Source organism: Gymnoscopelus microlampas (genome assembly GCF_963454915.1).
Source record: "Gymnoscopelus microlampas genome assembly, chromosome: 2".
Lineage (NCBI taxonomy): Eukaryota > Metazoa > Chordata > Actinopteri > Myctophiformes > Myctophidae > Gymnoscopelus > Gymnoscopelus microlampas.
This window is the reverse complement of record NC_139939.1, coordinates 46,398,603-46,414,139: the sequence shown is the minus strand read 5'-3', so window position 1 is coordinate 46,414,139 and position 15,537 is coordinate 46,398,603. Positions and strand designations below refer to the sequence as shown.

The 15,537-nt window shown below is 39.1% G+C and overlaps 1 protein-coding gene across 2 annotated transcripts in view; it reads right to left on the bottom strand.

The window, feature by feature from the left end:
• Nucleotides 1-14,375, bottom strand: part of mslnb (mesothelin b) — a 51,623-nt gene extending 37,248 nt beyond the window's left edge. The window contains exons 1-29 of one of the 2 annotated variants that reach the window (XM_084040908.1): nt 14,284-14,375; nt 10,934-11,035; nt 10,431-10,449; nt 10,197-10,236; nt 8,891-9,013; nt 8,428-8,627; nt 8,194-8,297; nt 7,804-7,916; nt 6,950-7,162; nt 6,743-6,817; nt 6,374-6,609; nt 5,632-5,707; nt 4,872-5,015; nt 4,565-4,767; nt 4,022-4,131; nt 3,722-3,840; nt 3,093-3,263; nt 2,980-3,011; nt 2,721-2,818; nt 2,531-2,553; nt 2,407-2,428; nt 2,278-2,305; nt 2,079-2,163; nt 1,584-1,730; nt 1,085-1,296; nt 735-835; nt 428-555; nt 129-293; nt 12-43 (exon numbers count right to left, since the gene is read on the bottom strand). In XM_084040908.1, the coding sequence (XP_083897034.1) occupies nt 12-43; nt 129-293; nt 428-555; nt 735-835; nt 1,085-1,296; nt 1,584-1,730; nt 2,079-2,163; nt 2,278-2,305; nt 2,407-2,428; nt 2,531-2,553; nt 2,721-2,818; nt 2,980-3,011; nt 3,093-3,263; nt 3,722-3,840; nt 4,022-4,131; nt 4,565-4,767; nt 4,872-5,015; nt 5,632-5,707; nt 6,374-6,609; nt 6,743-6,817; nt 6,950-7,162; nt 7,804-7,916; nt 8,194-8,297; nt 8,428-8,627; nt 8,891-9,013; nt 10,197-10,236; nt 10,431-10,449; nt 10,934-10,985 (3,071 nt within the window). In that variant the 5' untranslated portion in view covers nt 10,986-11,035; nt 14,284-14,375. The remainder of the gene's footprint in view (nt 1-11; nt 44-128; nt 294-427; nt 556-734; nt 836-1,084; nt 1,297-1,583; nt 1,731-2,078; nt 2,164-2,277; nt 2,306-2,406; nt 2,429-2,530; nt 2,554-2,720; nt 2,819-2,979; nt 3,012-3,092; nt 3,264-3,721; nt 3,841-4,021; nt 4,132-4,564; nt 4,768-4,871; nt 5,016-5,631; nt 5,708-6,373; nt 6,610-6,742; nt 6,818-6,949; nt 7,163-7,803; nt 7,917-8,193; nt 8,298-8,427; nt 8,628-8,890; nt 9,014-10,196; nt 10,237-10,430; nt 10,450-10,933; nt 11,036-14,283) is intronic. The other variant, XM_084040909.1, reaches the window with a different exon arrangement.
• Nucleotides 14,376-15,537: the final 1,162 nt, after the last annotated feature.

The following is a 15,537-nucleotide window of genomic DNA, read 5'->3' as shown; positions in this document are numbered from 1 at the left end:
TTTGAACTCACATTATTTGGAATGACGAGCAGGAAATGTTTCCCTGAGAAATGACAAAAAAGAGGTTGTCATTAAAAACCAAATGTGCATAGTTACTGTTTCTATTATTATTACTTTATATTTTTTACCTTTACAGAGAACATAACAAGGTGGGACACAAACTCAGCCAACTCTGTTGGAGATGCAGTCAGGGAGTCAAACACTGTGTTGATGACAACGTCTTTCTCAGCAAGAAGAGGCAACACCACAATTTCTGCTCTCTGCTTTGGAGACAGGAGCTCTACAGCCTCCAGCTGGACAGAAATAACACAAAGGAAAGCATTATCACCACAGCTGGATTTTATTTGATAGTAACAACAAGGTAATAATCTCTTATAGCTCTAATAATTCATAAATGTTTTGCAAAGTAGCAGCTCTAAAGTCTTACAGGGGAGAAGCTCGGGTTGAGATTCAGGATTTCTTTGACAGACACAAGGACTGAGAATCGCCCAAAGTTTTTCTGCAACCAGTAAACACTGCTGGACGCACGCTGTGTGCTGGACACACAGCCTTGGTCTGGAGGGGACAGATCAGAACGAAACATTAAGGCATTCAAATATGAAGAGGTCTGGAAACACTAAATACTTTAGGATACTATTTCAAGGGTTAATGGGTTTTACATTAGACCGATTCCACTCAAACAAATTTGGAAATGAGAGCCAAACAGTCTGTTATTGAGATATTGTAGTCAGTACCTGACTGTGGCTTGGACAGGAAAGGGAGGATTAGTTCATTCAGGACCAAATGCTGCTGCTGTGAGGTCATGTTGTCAAACTGATGGCTAAACTCCTGCAATCTGTGGGTCAAACAACAGCACACAGAATGAGAAATACTTGCTTTATATTCAACTTCACAATGGATGATTTATCAGTCTAGACTAGAGAAACAAATGTTTAATATAAAGATTGTGAGAGAACTTGTAACTTTATGTTACAGTGACCAAAATACACACACAAAATACATAGATGTGATAGAGTTATAGCAGATGTGACGAATTTGTGACAGGGTAATATAATGTTAAAGGATTCTCCAGCTCTGTGCTTACATTTGCTGGTATGTGTGACAGCTGAGGTTCCTGTTGCTGAGGCAGTATAGAAACATTCCGGATGAAGATGACAGGAACCCTCTCAAACGTCCAGAGAACCACGTCTTGATGACCTCACTGTCCCTCAACTGTTCATCAGTCAGTAGTGACACTCTCATCTCTCCAATCACATCCAGAACCACAGAGGCTGATGGACCAGTAAAGGTCAGGGACTAAGAGAAAGATGCAATTGAACAGCTGATTATTGAGAGTTATTCTTAACGTTTCTCCCTAAAACTGATGAAGAGATAACAAAGTTCATCCTCTGGGTGCCCTCTGGTGGCTACTCAGAAACACAACAGGCTCTGTCCAAAAGGCTATTTATTATTCATTAATTGATGAATTGATCATTTGACATTGACTTGTTTCTATCCACATTCACCACATAAAAACATGAGACTTGGAACTAGAAAAGATGTTGCACCGTTTGATGCACTTTGAAACACGTCTATCCACAAACCTTATTAGCAATTATATCCAAAGCTGGGTCCAAGACAAAGGATAGCTTGCTGAGCAGCATCTTCCATGTGACTTTAGACGCTCCGCTCATACCAGGCAGATGACATTGCAGAAGAGACACCAGCTGATTCGCTGTAAAGTTCTTTAACTACAGTATGTGTGAGTGAGTGAGTGAGTGAGTGAGTGAGTGAGTGAGTGAGTGAGTGAGTGAGTGAGTGAGTGTGAGAGAGAGAGAGAGAGAGAGAGAGAGAGAGAGAGAGAGAGAGAGAGAGAGAGAGAGAGAGAGAGAGAGAGGAAGGAAAAGTAAATTAATAAAGCACCTGTAACACTTCATATGCATGTCTTACCTACTGATTTTGTATTGTGAGACATAATGGTTATTCAGCCAGATAAGAAAGGTAGTGCTTAAAATCTACTCTGGTTGAGGAATATGTCCATATGTCCTTGCTAATTGAATCAGATTTTGATCTGAATAAATAAATAACAAAAAAATTACCTCTGCACATGCATATTGCTCAAGGGTAAAATTGCAGGGTAAATCCATGGGACCAGATGTGTCCAAGTAATTCTGCAACTCATTGCTGTAAATAGATGTAGAAAATAAATACAAATTCATTAATAAACCAGTAAATATTTCAACAGGGTCAACACTGATATATTATAGAAAATTCAATAAATACAGGAGAATTACTTACATGTCAACTCCACTGCAGATCATACTACCTGTTAAATTAAAGGCAAGATGAAAGCAAATAAGGCTCCATTATGAATGAAGGGAAAAGTAGCTCATTTATGAGTTACATTATTTATGTAAGTGCTCTTACCATTGAAGTGAGTCACTGGGCACTGTGGATGACAGGTTGGACAATTTATAAAGATCATCAAATCAAAGGATTTAAAATGAGAGCCATATTAGCAATAGCAGTAGGAGTATAAATGAAATCTCACCGTGAAATTGGCTGTGAAACAACCTGTCCAAATCAACACAGAAAAAGTTTAGTAAACGGCAATGAATTAAGTCTTCTCTTGAGTAGTAGACTAGAGTAAACAAAGTTAAATGTGCTGGCTCTTGTGTACATACACAGGTATTTGTGCATATGCGTGCGTGCAAGTGTGTGCGTGTGCGAGTATAGCTAACCCTCTGGTGCAGAATGTCTCAGGTCATCTATGCTGGCCCAGACGGCTGGTTCTATCTCTGGTAGTACATATGGTATGGCCTCGTACAGACGTTCCACACTGGCACAATTAACATATTAAGTAACATTTAAAAACAACGACTATTACCACAGAATACACATCAACATGAAAAAAAAAAAAAAACTGTTCCAAAAACTATGGGTTTAAAATGTGGATTTAAAATCCACATTTAAAACTATGGATTTAAAAAACACACTCACATGACTTGGTAGACATCACAGGGTGGCTTAACCTAAGAAATAAAATATCCATTAAAATAATGATAATTATAATTAGTATTATTATTATTATTTTGCTCTACAGATGAGGATACCTCTCTGGCGAGCAGAACCAAGTGGTGCAGGAAGTCAGGAAAGTCTCCTTGAGACTGTGTCAGATGGTCAAACACTGCATGGATGATGACGTCTTTCTCTGGAGGAGTAGGAAGAGGCACCAGCAGCATCTCTGCAGTCTGCTTCGGAGTCAGGAGGTGTAGAACCTCCATCTGGACACGTTTAAGACAAGAGAGAGGACAGACAGGACATAATAGGAAATTTAACCATTGAAGCCCTATTTTATACGTAATCGAATTATAATGTCACACTCACAAATCAGCTATTTTCACACTTTTTTTGAAAATCTTGTGATCCTGTGATGACATTCCCAAAATATACGCCAGGTTGAAACGTTATTAACCCATTTAGACCTGATGCCGATTCTAAAAACGCCTTCTAAATCCTGAAAAACTTCAAATATGTATTCAAAAATTACAAAAAAATTATGTTGCTATATACTGTACATAGCAACAGGAACCCCTTCCGTCCTGAAAGGTATAGTTACAAATAGGGGTTCCCGCCCAAAATGGGTTAAGTTACTGACAATTTTGTGTATTAAGTACAAACAATCAAATCAATGTTTTCAGGTAATGTTTCCAGAAAAAAAAAGCATATTGTCCACACTCACTCCAGAGAAGTCACGGTTGAGGTCATAGAAGTCTGTGATGGGGGCGAACATGGAGAAGAATCCAAAGTTCTCCTCCAGCCATTCTGCACTATGGCTGGATGAGGAGACACACTGAGGATCTGAAGATAAATACACAAGTCAATGTAGGCTTAGGCTATAATAGTATAGTATTTGAATAGAGTAATGTTTTACTAAAAAATGTACTCAACAGAAATTCCTGTACATCTGCTGACAAATGGTGAAAAAAGGGCCTCTGAGCTTGTTCTCATGTCTCTAGCTATAGCTACTTGGTTCACTTACCGGACGTGTTGTGATGTAGCAAGAAGGAATGGATGAAGTGTTCGTACATCACTGGGCTGTGGTTGTGATCAGGATCCATGAGACGCATATGATGACTCAGCTCTTTTACTCTGGACCCAGCAATGCAAAGAAATGTATTATTATTCCGGGACTATTTCGTGTTTTTCTGTGACTATAAGTGTTTTCCAAACGTAGGTTCTTGACCCATTTTTGGGTCACGGACCAGGTTTTATGAATTAAAGTAAGGTAAAGTAAATATCCTGCTTGTTTTGGGTTTTTTTTCAAAAAGAAACAAAGTCCCACAATCTTTTCAAAAACAATTCAACAGATTTTCCGAAATTAAAGAAAAGGAAAACAAATACAAAAGATTTTCAGAAAAACATTTTTAAAAGATGCATAATGTATAATTCATAATGATTTTTCTTAAAAGTGTGGGTCCCAGGAAGTCACCAAATGTATCTTTCAGGTCTCGAGCTGAAAATGTTTGGGAAACAGTTATGTTCTAGAGAAGATAGCATTCCCTTTATAAACGGGACAACTCACAAGGCTTGGTAAACAGGACAGGTGAAGTTCTTAAAGCTGAGGCAGTCGAGGAGGCTTATGGGAACTGTAGGCAGCAGAGGCAGCAGTTTGATCTGGAACCACATCCTGATGAAGTGTGGGTCCTCCAGGTTCTCCTGGGTCAGGGATGGAGACTCCACCTGAGCAAACACTTCTCTGAAGTGGGACGCAAGCTCACTGAAGTTCTAAAACGAGGGGGGGAAAAGCAGAGTCGTAAAATATTATATTTTTGTCTCTGAAAAGGAACTTATGAGCAGAAATCAACCACCAGTGACCGCCCAAGGCTTACCGCTGTGGCGAACTCATTGACCAGTAGGGTGAGCCTTCCGGTCAGCTCTGTGATCATTCTCAGTATCATCGCCTCTGACATAGTGAGGTTGCTACGGGCAGCGCAGTGCATGAAACGGGCCACATTTTCCACTGCGTTGGTAAGCTGGTAGAAGAGATGGGGAGAAGGATAATGGATGTACAGGCATGACATTCCTAGCCGACGACATCTAGAATAGAATCTGGAATCCTTTGTGTAATACATTTAAATTAAAGACGGGGTGCCGTGATTTTCAGTGATCCCCCCCCCCCCAAAACATAATCATCAGGTATTATGGTTATACTAGGAGGAAGATTTTTTTCAAAAAAGTGTACAGAAAGTGTTAAAATTATGTTTTTATGAGGACACGCCTCCAGTTCATTAAGTATACCTGGTTCTCACCTCTTAGCACCTCCTCCACCACCTTAACACCACCCACCTGTCCTAGTCCCTCCTCCTCCTCATGCCCACACCTGTTGTGTTATGATAATGAGGGGGAGGGTATAATTTTACTGTGTCATTAAAGTGCTGTTTTTCTATTGGCACGTTTGACCCTCAAGGTTTCAGCCTCCAGGAAGAAACTCAAAATAGTCAGAGAAGACATAAAACACCATAAAAACACCATCAGGGGGGCTAATGAAGTTCTATCAACCTCATAGACACATGAAAAACAAAAAAAAGTGCAAAACCATGGCACCACCTCTTTAAAGAAATTCAGAAACAATTAATAAAGTCTTCTCACGCCACATGATCTTTCTTCAAGGGTGATGCTGCAAGTGTCCTGGACCTCAGTGGTGTCATTGCCCATGTCCAAATAGCTGTTCAACAAGCAAGCACAATAATCAGCATCATCTTCATAGATGATGGACAAAACAAGGGTCTTACAAAGGACATAACCTGCCATATTTATGGATGGCCACCAGAGGGTGCCCAGAGGCTGACCTTTGTTATCACTCCAAAATCAGGACATTGTTGACCTTTGTCTTGTTAGGTTCACTATCACAAAGTGACAAATTCCTCGTGTCGGTTTGTATTTAAGTTCCCTTTAATAATTTGTACTTTGTTCAGCCACCTACCCTGTGTTCACATCTTAGTATAGGGCTTGTGTTTGTCTTCCCTTCTGTAATCTTTGCCCTGCCTTGGGTCACTCGTTTAAGGTTACAATCAACAATTCCAGTTATTTTTCATATTACTCACTCAATATTCGCGATCTCGCTTGTAATATTTAAAGAAACTAACGTTTTGAGTTAATCCAAATATAAACGTTGCCCTTTTGTTGATTTCCATTCTTTTGTGTTGTGTTGTGTTGAATGTGAAAGGAAACAGAAGTCCACCAACACCACCGGCACTCTTAATTACTAGTTCTGCTCATCCGGGAATATCTGGGACTTTGGTCAAGACTAGCCTGCACAACATAATTGGAAATATATAGAGGCTGGACTGTACATGCATCTACTATATGAAAGAATATGAATTGTACTTACAACACTTGGTGGAAGGCAAACTTGATTTGGTCAGGGAGTTGTCCGTGGGGTAAGAATCTCCGTAATAGTGGCGTTACAACATGGTTGAACCAATCCGCCACATTTGTCACATCAAACTCTTCCATTGGTGGGGCTATGGACGTATTATGTGGCGTGTACATGCCAGCCAGCTCAGCTAGGGTCCAGTTCAGCAGGGTCTGGGTCAGAGTCATGCTTCCAATCTCGGATACATTTCTCTGGAGAGAAACAGAGAGATAGGAAGTCATGTCAGGTTAGCAGATGTAATATGCATAATCATAATAAACAAGTCATAAAAACAAGTAATTGGCTTCTCATATATGCATATATATGTATGTACGTTGTATGTACCTCACGTGTGAGAGACACAAACTCACTGACGAGGCTCCCAACAGGTCTGAAAGCTCCCATCAACCCATTCACCACCTGCAAGTGTTTCAAAAAGAACAAAAAGAACAAAATAATATTGTTTAAGGTTATGAAGATTACCATCAACAATCTGGTAAAAGTTTAATTTAATTGGGTGAAAGGAATGTATAACATCTAAAGCTATGCAACCTCTCTGAAGCTATTCTGTGGTGGTGATGGTGGTGAGTAGGGGTTATGAGAGGTGTATGTGTATCCGGGGGTGGAGGTGGGGGTGGGCCCAGGACCACCGGTCATCAAGCTGTGGAAGACCAGGCTGAGGGTCCCGTTGTCCAGGCCTGCAACCTCAGGCCTCAGTAGCAGCTCAGCCTTCTGTTCTGGAGACAGCAGGTGAAGAACCTCCAACTGCAACCCGGAAGACACGGACAGAAGGAAGGTCAATTCATAGACAGTGTTGGGGAAGTTACTTTTAAATGCAATATATTACACATGACTTTCAATTAAAAGTAATCATCGTCTTTTCTTTTTTCCAAACATTTTTATCCCACGATTTTTGTAACCCTATTTTATTTTATTTAAAAAAATGTTAAGTAATCATCGTCTTCACTTGGACCACACTAACAAAGGGTGGGTGTAAAATTTTATCTGTCACCCCCCAGACGTTACGTTTCGTGTCCGGAGGGGCAAGCCGGTAATTCAAACTATTCCGTTGACGTTTAATTGTTTTGTTTTTATTTTGTTTTGTTTTTGTTTTTTATCCCAGGAAGACAGTGGAATAATGACAGTTACAAAAATATAAGCCTGTATTTGGCCTCCCAAAAGATGCATCGTTTGAATTACCGGCTTGCACCTCCGCATGGACATGAAATTTCCTGAGGCAAACAAATGGACCAATTCCAATATTTGTTTTTACACTTGTGGTCAAAATGATCTAAAAATAGGACCCAGGTTTTTTTTTTTTAAACGTAACCCTTGTCCCTCCCAATGTTAGTGAAAGTCCATAATGGAGTCAGGTGGAAGCAGGGACGTGAAGCACATGAACTCACCCCACTGAAGACCATGTTGAGTGCTGAGAAGTCCTCCACACGAGCAAGAGCTTTGAAGGAACCAAAGTTCTTCATCAGCCACTCCTCACTGTTCTGCCCTGGATGTACACAACCTACGCATATGCACACACACACACACACACACACACACACACACACACACACACACACACACACACACACACACACACACACACACACACACACACACACACACACACACACACACACACACACACACACACACACACACACATTGGAAGACATAACACATCTTTGATTAATGTTAGTACATTGTTAGCTTATCTTTAGGCGTAATATTTTGCAATTGAACTCAGTGATGTATGTTTTCAGCTATATAGGCAAAAACTCATTGGCATGAAGCTGTACCATAAAGTCCCTCTCTAGCCAGGAAGGGATACATAAAGAATGTGTAGATCCACTTTTGCCTGGCGGGATCCATCTCCGAGAAGTAATGGCTAAACTCCTTCACCCTGCAGGTTAAAAGTTCAAAGACGTTAGAAGATGAATATGTCTGCACACTTTAGTGTAGCGAGAGATAGACAGGCCAGTCATATACTGTAGTTGGTAAGCTATGGACTATGGAGACAGAAACAAACATACACAGTCTGGTAGGTTTCACAGCTGAAGTTCTTGGTGCTGAGGCAGGTCAGAAAGTGCTTGCTGATGGAGTTGAGCAGAGGTTTAATTTTGACCTGGAGCCACATTTGGACCAGGGCCTGGTCTTGGAAGGCTTCCGCCCCTGGATTCAATTCTATTTCGCCCTCCAGGGACAAAATTGGCACTCCGGCCACGCTGGATCTCTGGAGATATAAGTAGTAATAATTAATAATTGTGTGTTCTAGCTGTATCACACATACCTGTGAATAATACACACTGACAAATCCACATGACGTTGTGGAACAGATTAACAATACAAACAACTAGACTGTCCTCCTGCCGTCAGAAAATATAATAATGACAAAGTCATTTTGGTGACACATATCACATTGGAACGCATTGTAACATTCCTTCCATTGCTTTTCTTGTCTAGAACCTCCCTTTGGTATTGTTAACAGTAATGTACCATGAAGGTGTAAATGTCCAAAGCGGCATCAATGATTCCTTTCAACCGCATCATGTGATCTTTCCCTGTGTCTGTCGATGGCAGTCCCACGCAATGTAGGAAGTGTGAGGTAGGATCATAGACCTAGGGTTAATGACAAGAGACAAAACAATGTCAATACTGATGATATGGAAATGGCTTCATAAATGAGCAACAAAGGTGTTCTAAACCCCTAAATATGGTGGCATCTATCCTGACGTCAGATAAGAGTTGAAATACAAAGTGCAACAAATACTATGAGGTGACTAGTGTTCATGAACTTCAATACACTGAGGGTCTCCAACCAATCGAGTCAAAAAAGAATATCACCCATTATGAAACATTTCCATCAAGTTAAAAAATGGTCTGCTTTGTGATTACTATCTTGTCCTTTTGGTGTACCGAAAAACCTGGTTTGCAAACAGCGAAACAAAGATTGTAAATGTTTTTAATTCTTCTGAATTCAGAGATCGCAATGTTGTTGGTATGTGACTTGACCAGTTTAGCTACTGCTTAGTCATTGTAGAACAAGGGCAGGTTATTTAACTATTAACCTATGCACAGCATGCTGTATGTGCTGTACATTGTGACAGTACTATCAAATCAGTTTGTCAAACTTTAGAGGTTTTATATGAATAACAACAACTATCAAATAAATCTCCTCTTACTCTTGACAGCTGAATTACTGCAAGCACTGCATACCCTGAGCTATGTTTGCCCATACCAGAGAACCTAGACTAATCTGTGTTGTCATTTATGAGATGCCTGGAGCAACTCTATGGACAATGAAAGGAATTCTGTCTTTCCATATGTATGCATAACATTCCCACTCAATTGTGTTTTATTTCACTATAGTGCTAAAGGTTTTGAACAAGACAATGTGCCCATATCCACATAAACTATCACTGGATAATGACATCATGTTTGTCATTAGGCCAAGAAAGGGCCTCTGTGTAAGATTTCCCCTTTAGACCACAGCACTTATGATATTCTGCCCGCAATGAATGACAGGGTATTGTAATCGTTGTTTGTTCTTGTGTGTGTGTGTGTTAGGAAGATATTGTAACTTGAGATCGGACAGGAAGAAATCCGATCTTGGAGTAAATGATTAGTAGGCTTCCCAAAAAAGATCATACAGTTTTGGATTGATAAGATCAAAGGACTGCAAGGGAAACCAATTGCAATAGCAGTATATAACATACTGTATGAGTGTGTGCTTGCATGCATACATACAGTATGAATGTTCTTGTTTAAGAGCAGAATGTACTTGTGAGGGAATTTCACTCACCTGAGCACAGGTATCTGACGTAATGCAGGTTCCATTTCTTCTCCATTGGATAACACAAAAGAGAACAGAGAAGCATTTCAAAAGAATGAAAAAGGCATTCACACAGCTATAATTAGAACTGTAAGAATACAAGGAAGGAAGTGTAATTTACAGCTTTAATGAATAAAATAATACTACTGACTGTTTAATCATGTATTGTCCAAACCAGTGATTAACTTCAAGTACAGCTCTTACCTTTCTATGCTCAATGTCTCTGTGGAAACAAGATGAAATTGATGATTAGTAAGGCTACGGATCAGGTTCATTTCTGATAGCAAGACTATTAGCTAGACAGTAGATTTGATTAATTTCTTCATATTACTTTGTATATAATGTCAGAATGCATTGTAGTTTCACCTCTGTAGATGTTTATTTAGCACAAAAAAAAACAATACACAAGGTGAAACTACTCTGTACCTGTCTTGCTGTAGCATTATGGCAAATGTATCAAATGCTTGGCTAAAAAGTATTATTTTAAAATAGTGTGTGATAGTCTGTTAGTGTGTTTAGTCAATGTTAGTTTATAGTGTAAAAAGATGGACCATTAATACATTTCCCATAATGCCACACAACTATAATCTTTCACACAAACAGAGTTAAATTAACTTTGAGCATTTTGCTGTGATTGGACGATAGTAAACCTAATCAAATAGAAAATAAAACCTTGTATCTAGGTTAATGAACCGAGAAGGCCTTACCCCTGCAGATGGCCAGGAGATAGATCAGTAGAAAGAGGTGGCGTGATCTCATAATGTGACTAAAGCTCTCATGAGGCCTGAGAACTCTCCAGGGAAAAGTTGCTGGTAAGGGAAACAGAACATAACACGTTGAGCTGTCAACAAATAGCCTACAGGCCTTTTGAGCCTATATTTTCTTCTTTGTTTTCCTTTGTTTTTGTACCATCCTTTTGTTGAATGTTGGGTGGATTCACATTGTTCCATGATATAAATCAGAGTTGACCCTTGTAAGCAATGTCATAGATTGCTAAATAAACCTTTTAAATGCTCGCCCATTTTTGCCTAATGTTCAACATGCCCAGAATAGGGATGCTATAGGTTCAACCCTAGAACACTAACGATGAAAATAGTCACACCATCACAAACGTTGGGTATATTTTGCATAAAAGATATTTAAAAAAAACAAACAGATATCATGGGGGGGGGGAAAGCAGCAAAATCGGTGAAAATTTGGGTATTGTTAAAAACATATTCCTAAAAAAGAAATTATGGAGCTGGGAACTTTTCCTTTGGTCCACCCATTTTTGGGACATGTGAGCCTTGTCCAGTGAAGGCACAGTCTAATTGCATCAGCTGACCATTGTGGGAGTATGGGATTTATTTTTTACCCTCTATCACTAACGTTGGGTGAAATTCACCCAAAGACCTGCCTGTAGAAAAAAACAGGGATGGGGCAGGGAATCAAACCTACCTTCTATGACGTCAGTGAGCATCCTTTTCATAATGTTGCTGATGTCTGAAATGGGCGGGTCCTTGGGTACCTTACCCAACTAAGGACCTGCCCATCTCAGACGTCAGCAACATTATGAAAATTCCATAATTACAATTGCTCGGTGAAATTCACCCATGGCTAGTGTTCTAATCTAGGGTTAAGCTCACAGGTTACAGAGCTTTTGGCATGCAGATAGTCATCAAGGTGTGTTTGGTCAGTGAGAGACAGTTGGTACAGTAGCTTAATCTGTGAAAAGGTTATGTGATGACGGATGCATTAGTTGAAAGAATGCTGCCCTACCTTTCAGCAACACACCACAAAATAAGACAAATGGACTGAACCAAGTACACAAAATAAATGAATCATTGTGTGGATAATGCTACTACATCTTGATTAACTGGGAAAGAAACAGGTGCTCTGCTGCACATCTTTCTGGTTCCACAATGTGCTTGAGGTGATTTCTCATTAAAGAAAAAATACTTATTATTACACACCCCATGAAGCCTCGAATTCATGGCGATATTTTGGTCAATCATTTGATGACCGGGACTACTGAGTCTCCTATTGACCAATGACTCGGTCATCAAATTATTGGCTCAGGAATGCGACAAAAACAAAAAAATCTCCATGAATTTAAGGCTTCATGGGGTGTGTAATTGATAGAAAATATGTATTTTTTGGGGTGAACTATACTCTTTAATATTATGATATAATACTAATAGATACAATCTGTTATATCAGGCAGTCAGGTAGATGAGAAGGACTACACTGCACTCAGTCAGCTTCATCGCACCCAAGCTAATTAATTAAAAATATATATAATAATATCATCAATAGAACTCTCAAAACTACTCCAGAGGCCCAGATCATTTATGCTACTTTCGTTTAGAATAAAAGTAAGATTCGTTATTTTGAGTTTTGTGACATATCATTTGTTATATCTTTAAGGCAAGGAACGTCAAGTTTATTTGTATAGCATATTTCAACAAGGAAGTGCTTTATATAAAACCTTAAACATTAAAAGAGTGTTACGATAACTGGAAAAGTGCCTATAGTGGCATTGGATGGCACTAGATGAGTGGATTAAACTGTCTGTCTTTTTTTTTCAGATGCTCTTATCCAAAGCGGCTTGCAAGTGTGAAATCAGAGTAAATGGAATGAACCGTAGTCAATAAATGACAGGGTAAATGGTCACATAAGTAAAGTGCAAACAATTTTGTGCTTCATACCAGGTAAACATGAAACCTAGCGGCTGTCTAAACAAAATGCTATTTAAACATTCTTAACATTTGTGGTCAAGCAAACAGAATGTCTTTCTAAATAATAAGTGAACAAGTAACCAACATCTCTGCAAGTGTAACTAACATCTAAAAAAGGTGACAAACTTAACACGCTATTTTCTGTTTTGTTTATCTTTTTGATGCATATGGAATAAAGAATTTCTGATTGAGCATTCATTATTAAACCTACTGTAAGTTAATTTAGAGTCTCATCATTGAATACAGAAGTGGGTACACAGGGTTAACAGTGTTAATTTAACTCAGAGAGTATAGAAATGGAACCAAATGGACCTTTATGGGTTCATTTGATTCCTTTCCATTTGCTGTGTGGATGCCTATATTGTAAAATATTGAGTGTTCATTTAACTCGCAGAATGTATAAACTTAAATCAACATAAGATTAACACAGGATTTTACTGTGTAACACTGCCTTCTAAAGGAGAGGTATCTATGATGGTTCAATCATCACATTTTCTAATACATTATGATTACTAATTAATTACACGCTTAATTTTCAGGCCAGATTGTTACAAAGTGACCATCTGTGTTTTTAGGATGAAACACATGTGTTTTCCCTTCATATCACTCATATGACTTATATGAGCCAGTTCATCTGTGAAATTCCCAGATCTGAAATCAACCAGTAAGTTGTTGCTAGAGGTAAACAGCAAACTGGTGCATGGTATACTGACAACAGGAGCAGGCAAAAATGTCCCATGACAGAAATCCATTATGTTTTTTTTATATATATTTTTTTAATGATCATATAAAGCCTATAAATGCCCAATACTGTGCATTTATCATACAGCAATGTATGTAGCTTGTAAAATAGGCTAAAAAGTACATCAATTAGGAAGTCTACAGCAAACAACATAAGAAATCAAAGAACTACCAAATTTTAATCTAAAGGTTCTGAAATGGTAGTTAGGTGTTCAATATTTGTTTTGATTTTTTCAACAACAAAAAATTGACCGTACATAACACCACATTCATCCTACATAAACCCCTTCCCACCTGCTACACAGTCCCACCCAATTACCTTACGCAAATCTACACAAAACCACGTACATCACTCACAGTGCCCAGGGGTAGAAAGAAAAGAGAAAAGAAAATATATTTTAAAAAATAAATATATATATATATATATATATATATATATATATATAGAGAGAGAGAGAGACTTCTTCAGTAGCCAAAATACAATGCTTCAATGAAACATCAGTTCAACCTTTGAGGGAATTCAGATTCATTCTGAAATGTTAGTTAGGTAACATCAAATCCTACTGTACTAAAGACACAATGAAGAAATCAAAGCTTACCTAAAAATCCTTTAGAGGTGTGTATCCTAAGAGTAGTATGTCCTGTCCTGCTGTGTGAACGGTATCATGTGTAAGGGATCGCTCTGTCTCTCTTTCTGTCTCTGTCACTCCCTCCCTGCGCCTCCTCCCCTCAACCCCTCCTCCCTCCCTCCTCCCTGTCACCTGAGACAGGTGGAACCAGCTCAGAGCTGTGGGAACGCACAGATGATGATGCTCTATGGTGCAACAAAAAAAACTTCTGTTATAACACTTGAATTTCAATGCATTTTAAGTTGTCAATTATGGGTTGTTTAGAGTGCTTTGTAAGAAAAAGAAAAAAAGATTTAGCGGTATATAATTTAGCCTACAGTATTAAGACACGGTATGTCGCTGCGGTCAGTGACACGCCTCTACTGTAAGCATGTGTGTGAGTGGGGGAGACAGCAACCTGTTGTATAATATTACACACTGATTCATGTACAGCGCAACTGGGCAGTGGGCCCATGATTGCTTCTGGCTTTGTTCACAGTAAAGCAGTGTGTATTTTATAACTACTATGACTAGACCTCTAGGTTAAGGAATAGAGGCCACACAGTTGCCTTTGTGTTTTGTTGAGCGATTTGGCAATTGGTTGAAGTGTACCTTTCCTATACACCATGATGCAATTATGAATATGAAGGAAAGTGTAAAGCGCTGCCTGATTACAAAAGTAATAACAGCATTATGTTAATAACTTCATTGGTTCCTCTAGGCAGTATAGGCAGTTTAACACCTATAGATCTTCTGTAGCCAAATGACAGGTGTTATTTGAACAAAATTATCTACACTAATGTTTATTGCAGTGGTGGAAAAAGTACTAAATGTTTTTACTTAAGTAAAAGTATCAATACTGCAATGTAGAAATACTCTGTTACTAGTAAAAGTCCGGAATTCAAAATGTACTTGAGTAAAAGTACAAGAGTATTGGTATCAAATGTAGAAAGTACTCATTATGGCCTGGGCCGCGGCGTGGCGGTCCAGGCATCCTAGGCTGCAATGCCAGCATGTCGCAAGTTCGAATCCCGATCCTGACGACCTTTGCTGCGTGTCACTCCCCATCTCTCTCTCCCCATTTCCTGTCAGTCTTCTGTCCTATCATTAAAGGCATAAAAGCCCCCCAAAAAAGCCCCCCCCCCCCAAAAAAAAAAAAAGTACTCATAATGCAGAATCACAATGCGGCGCGAGTTTGTAGATTGGCCGAAATGTTTATAGGGCTGAAGTGGTTATACTGTATGT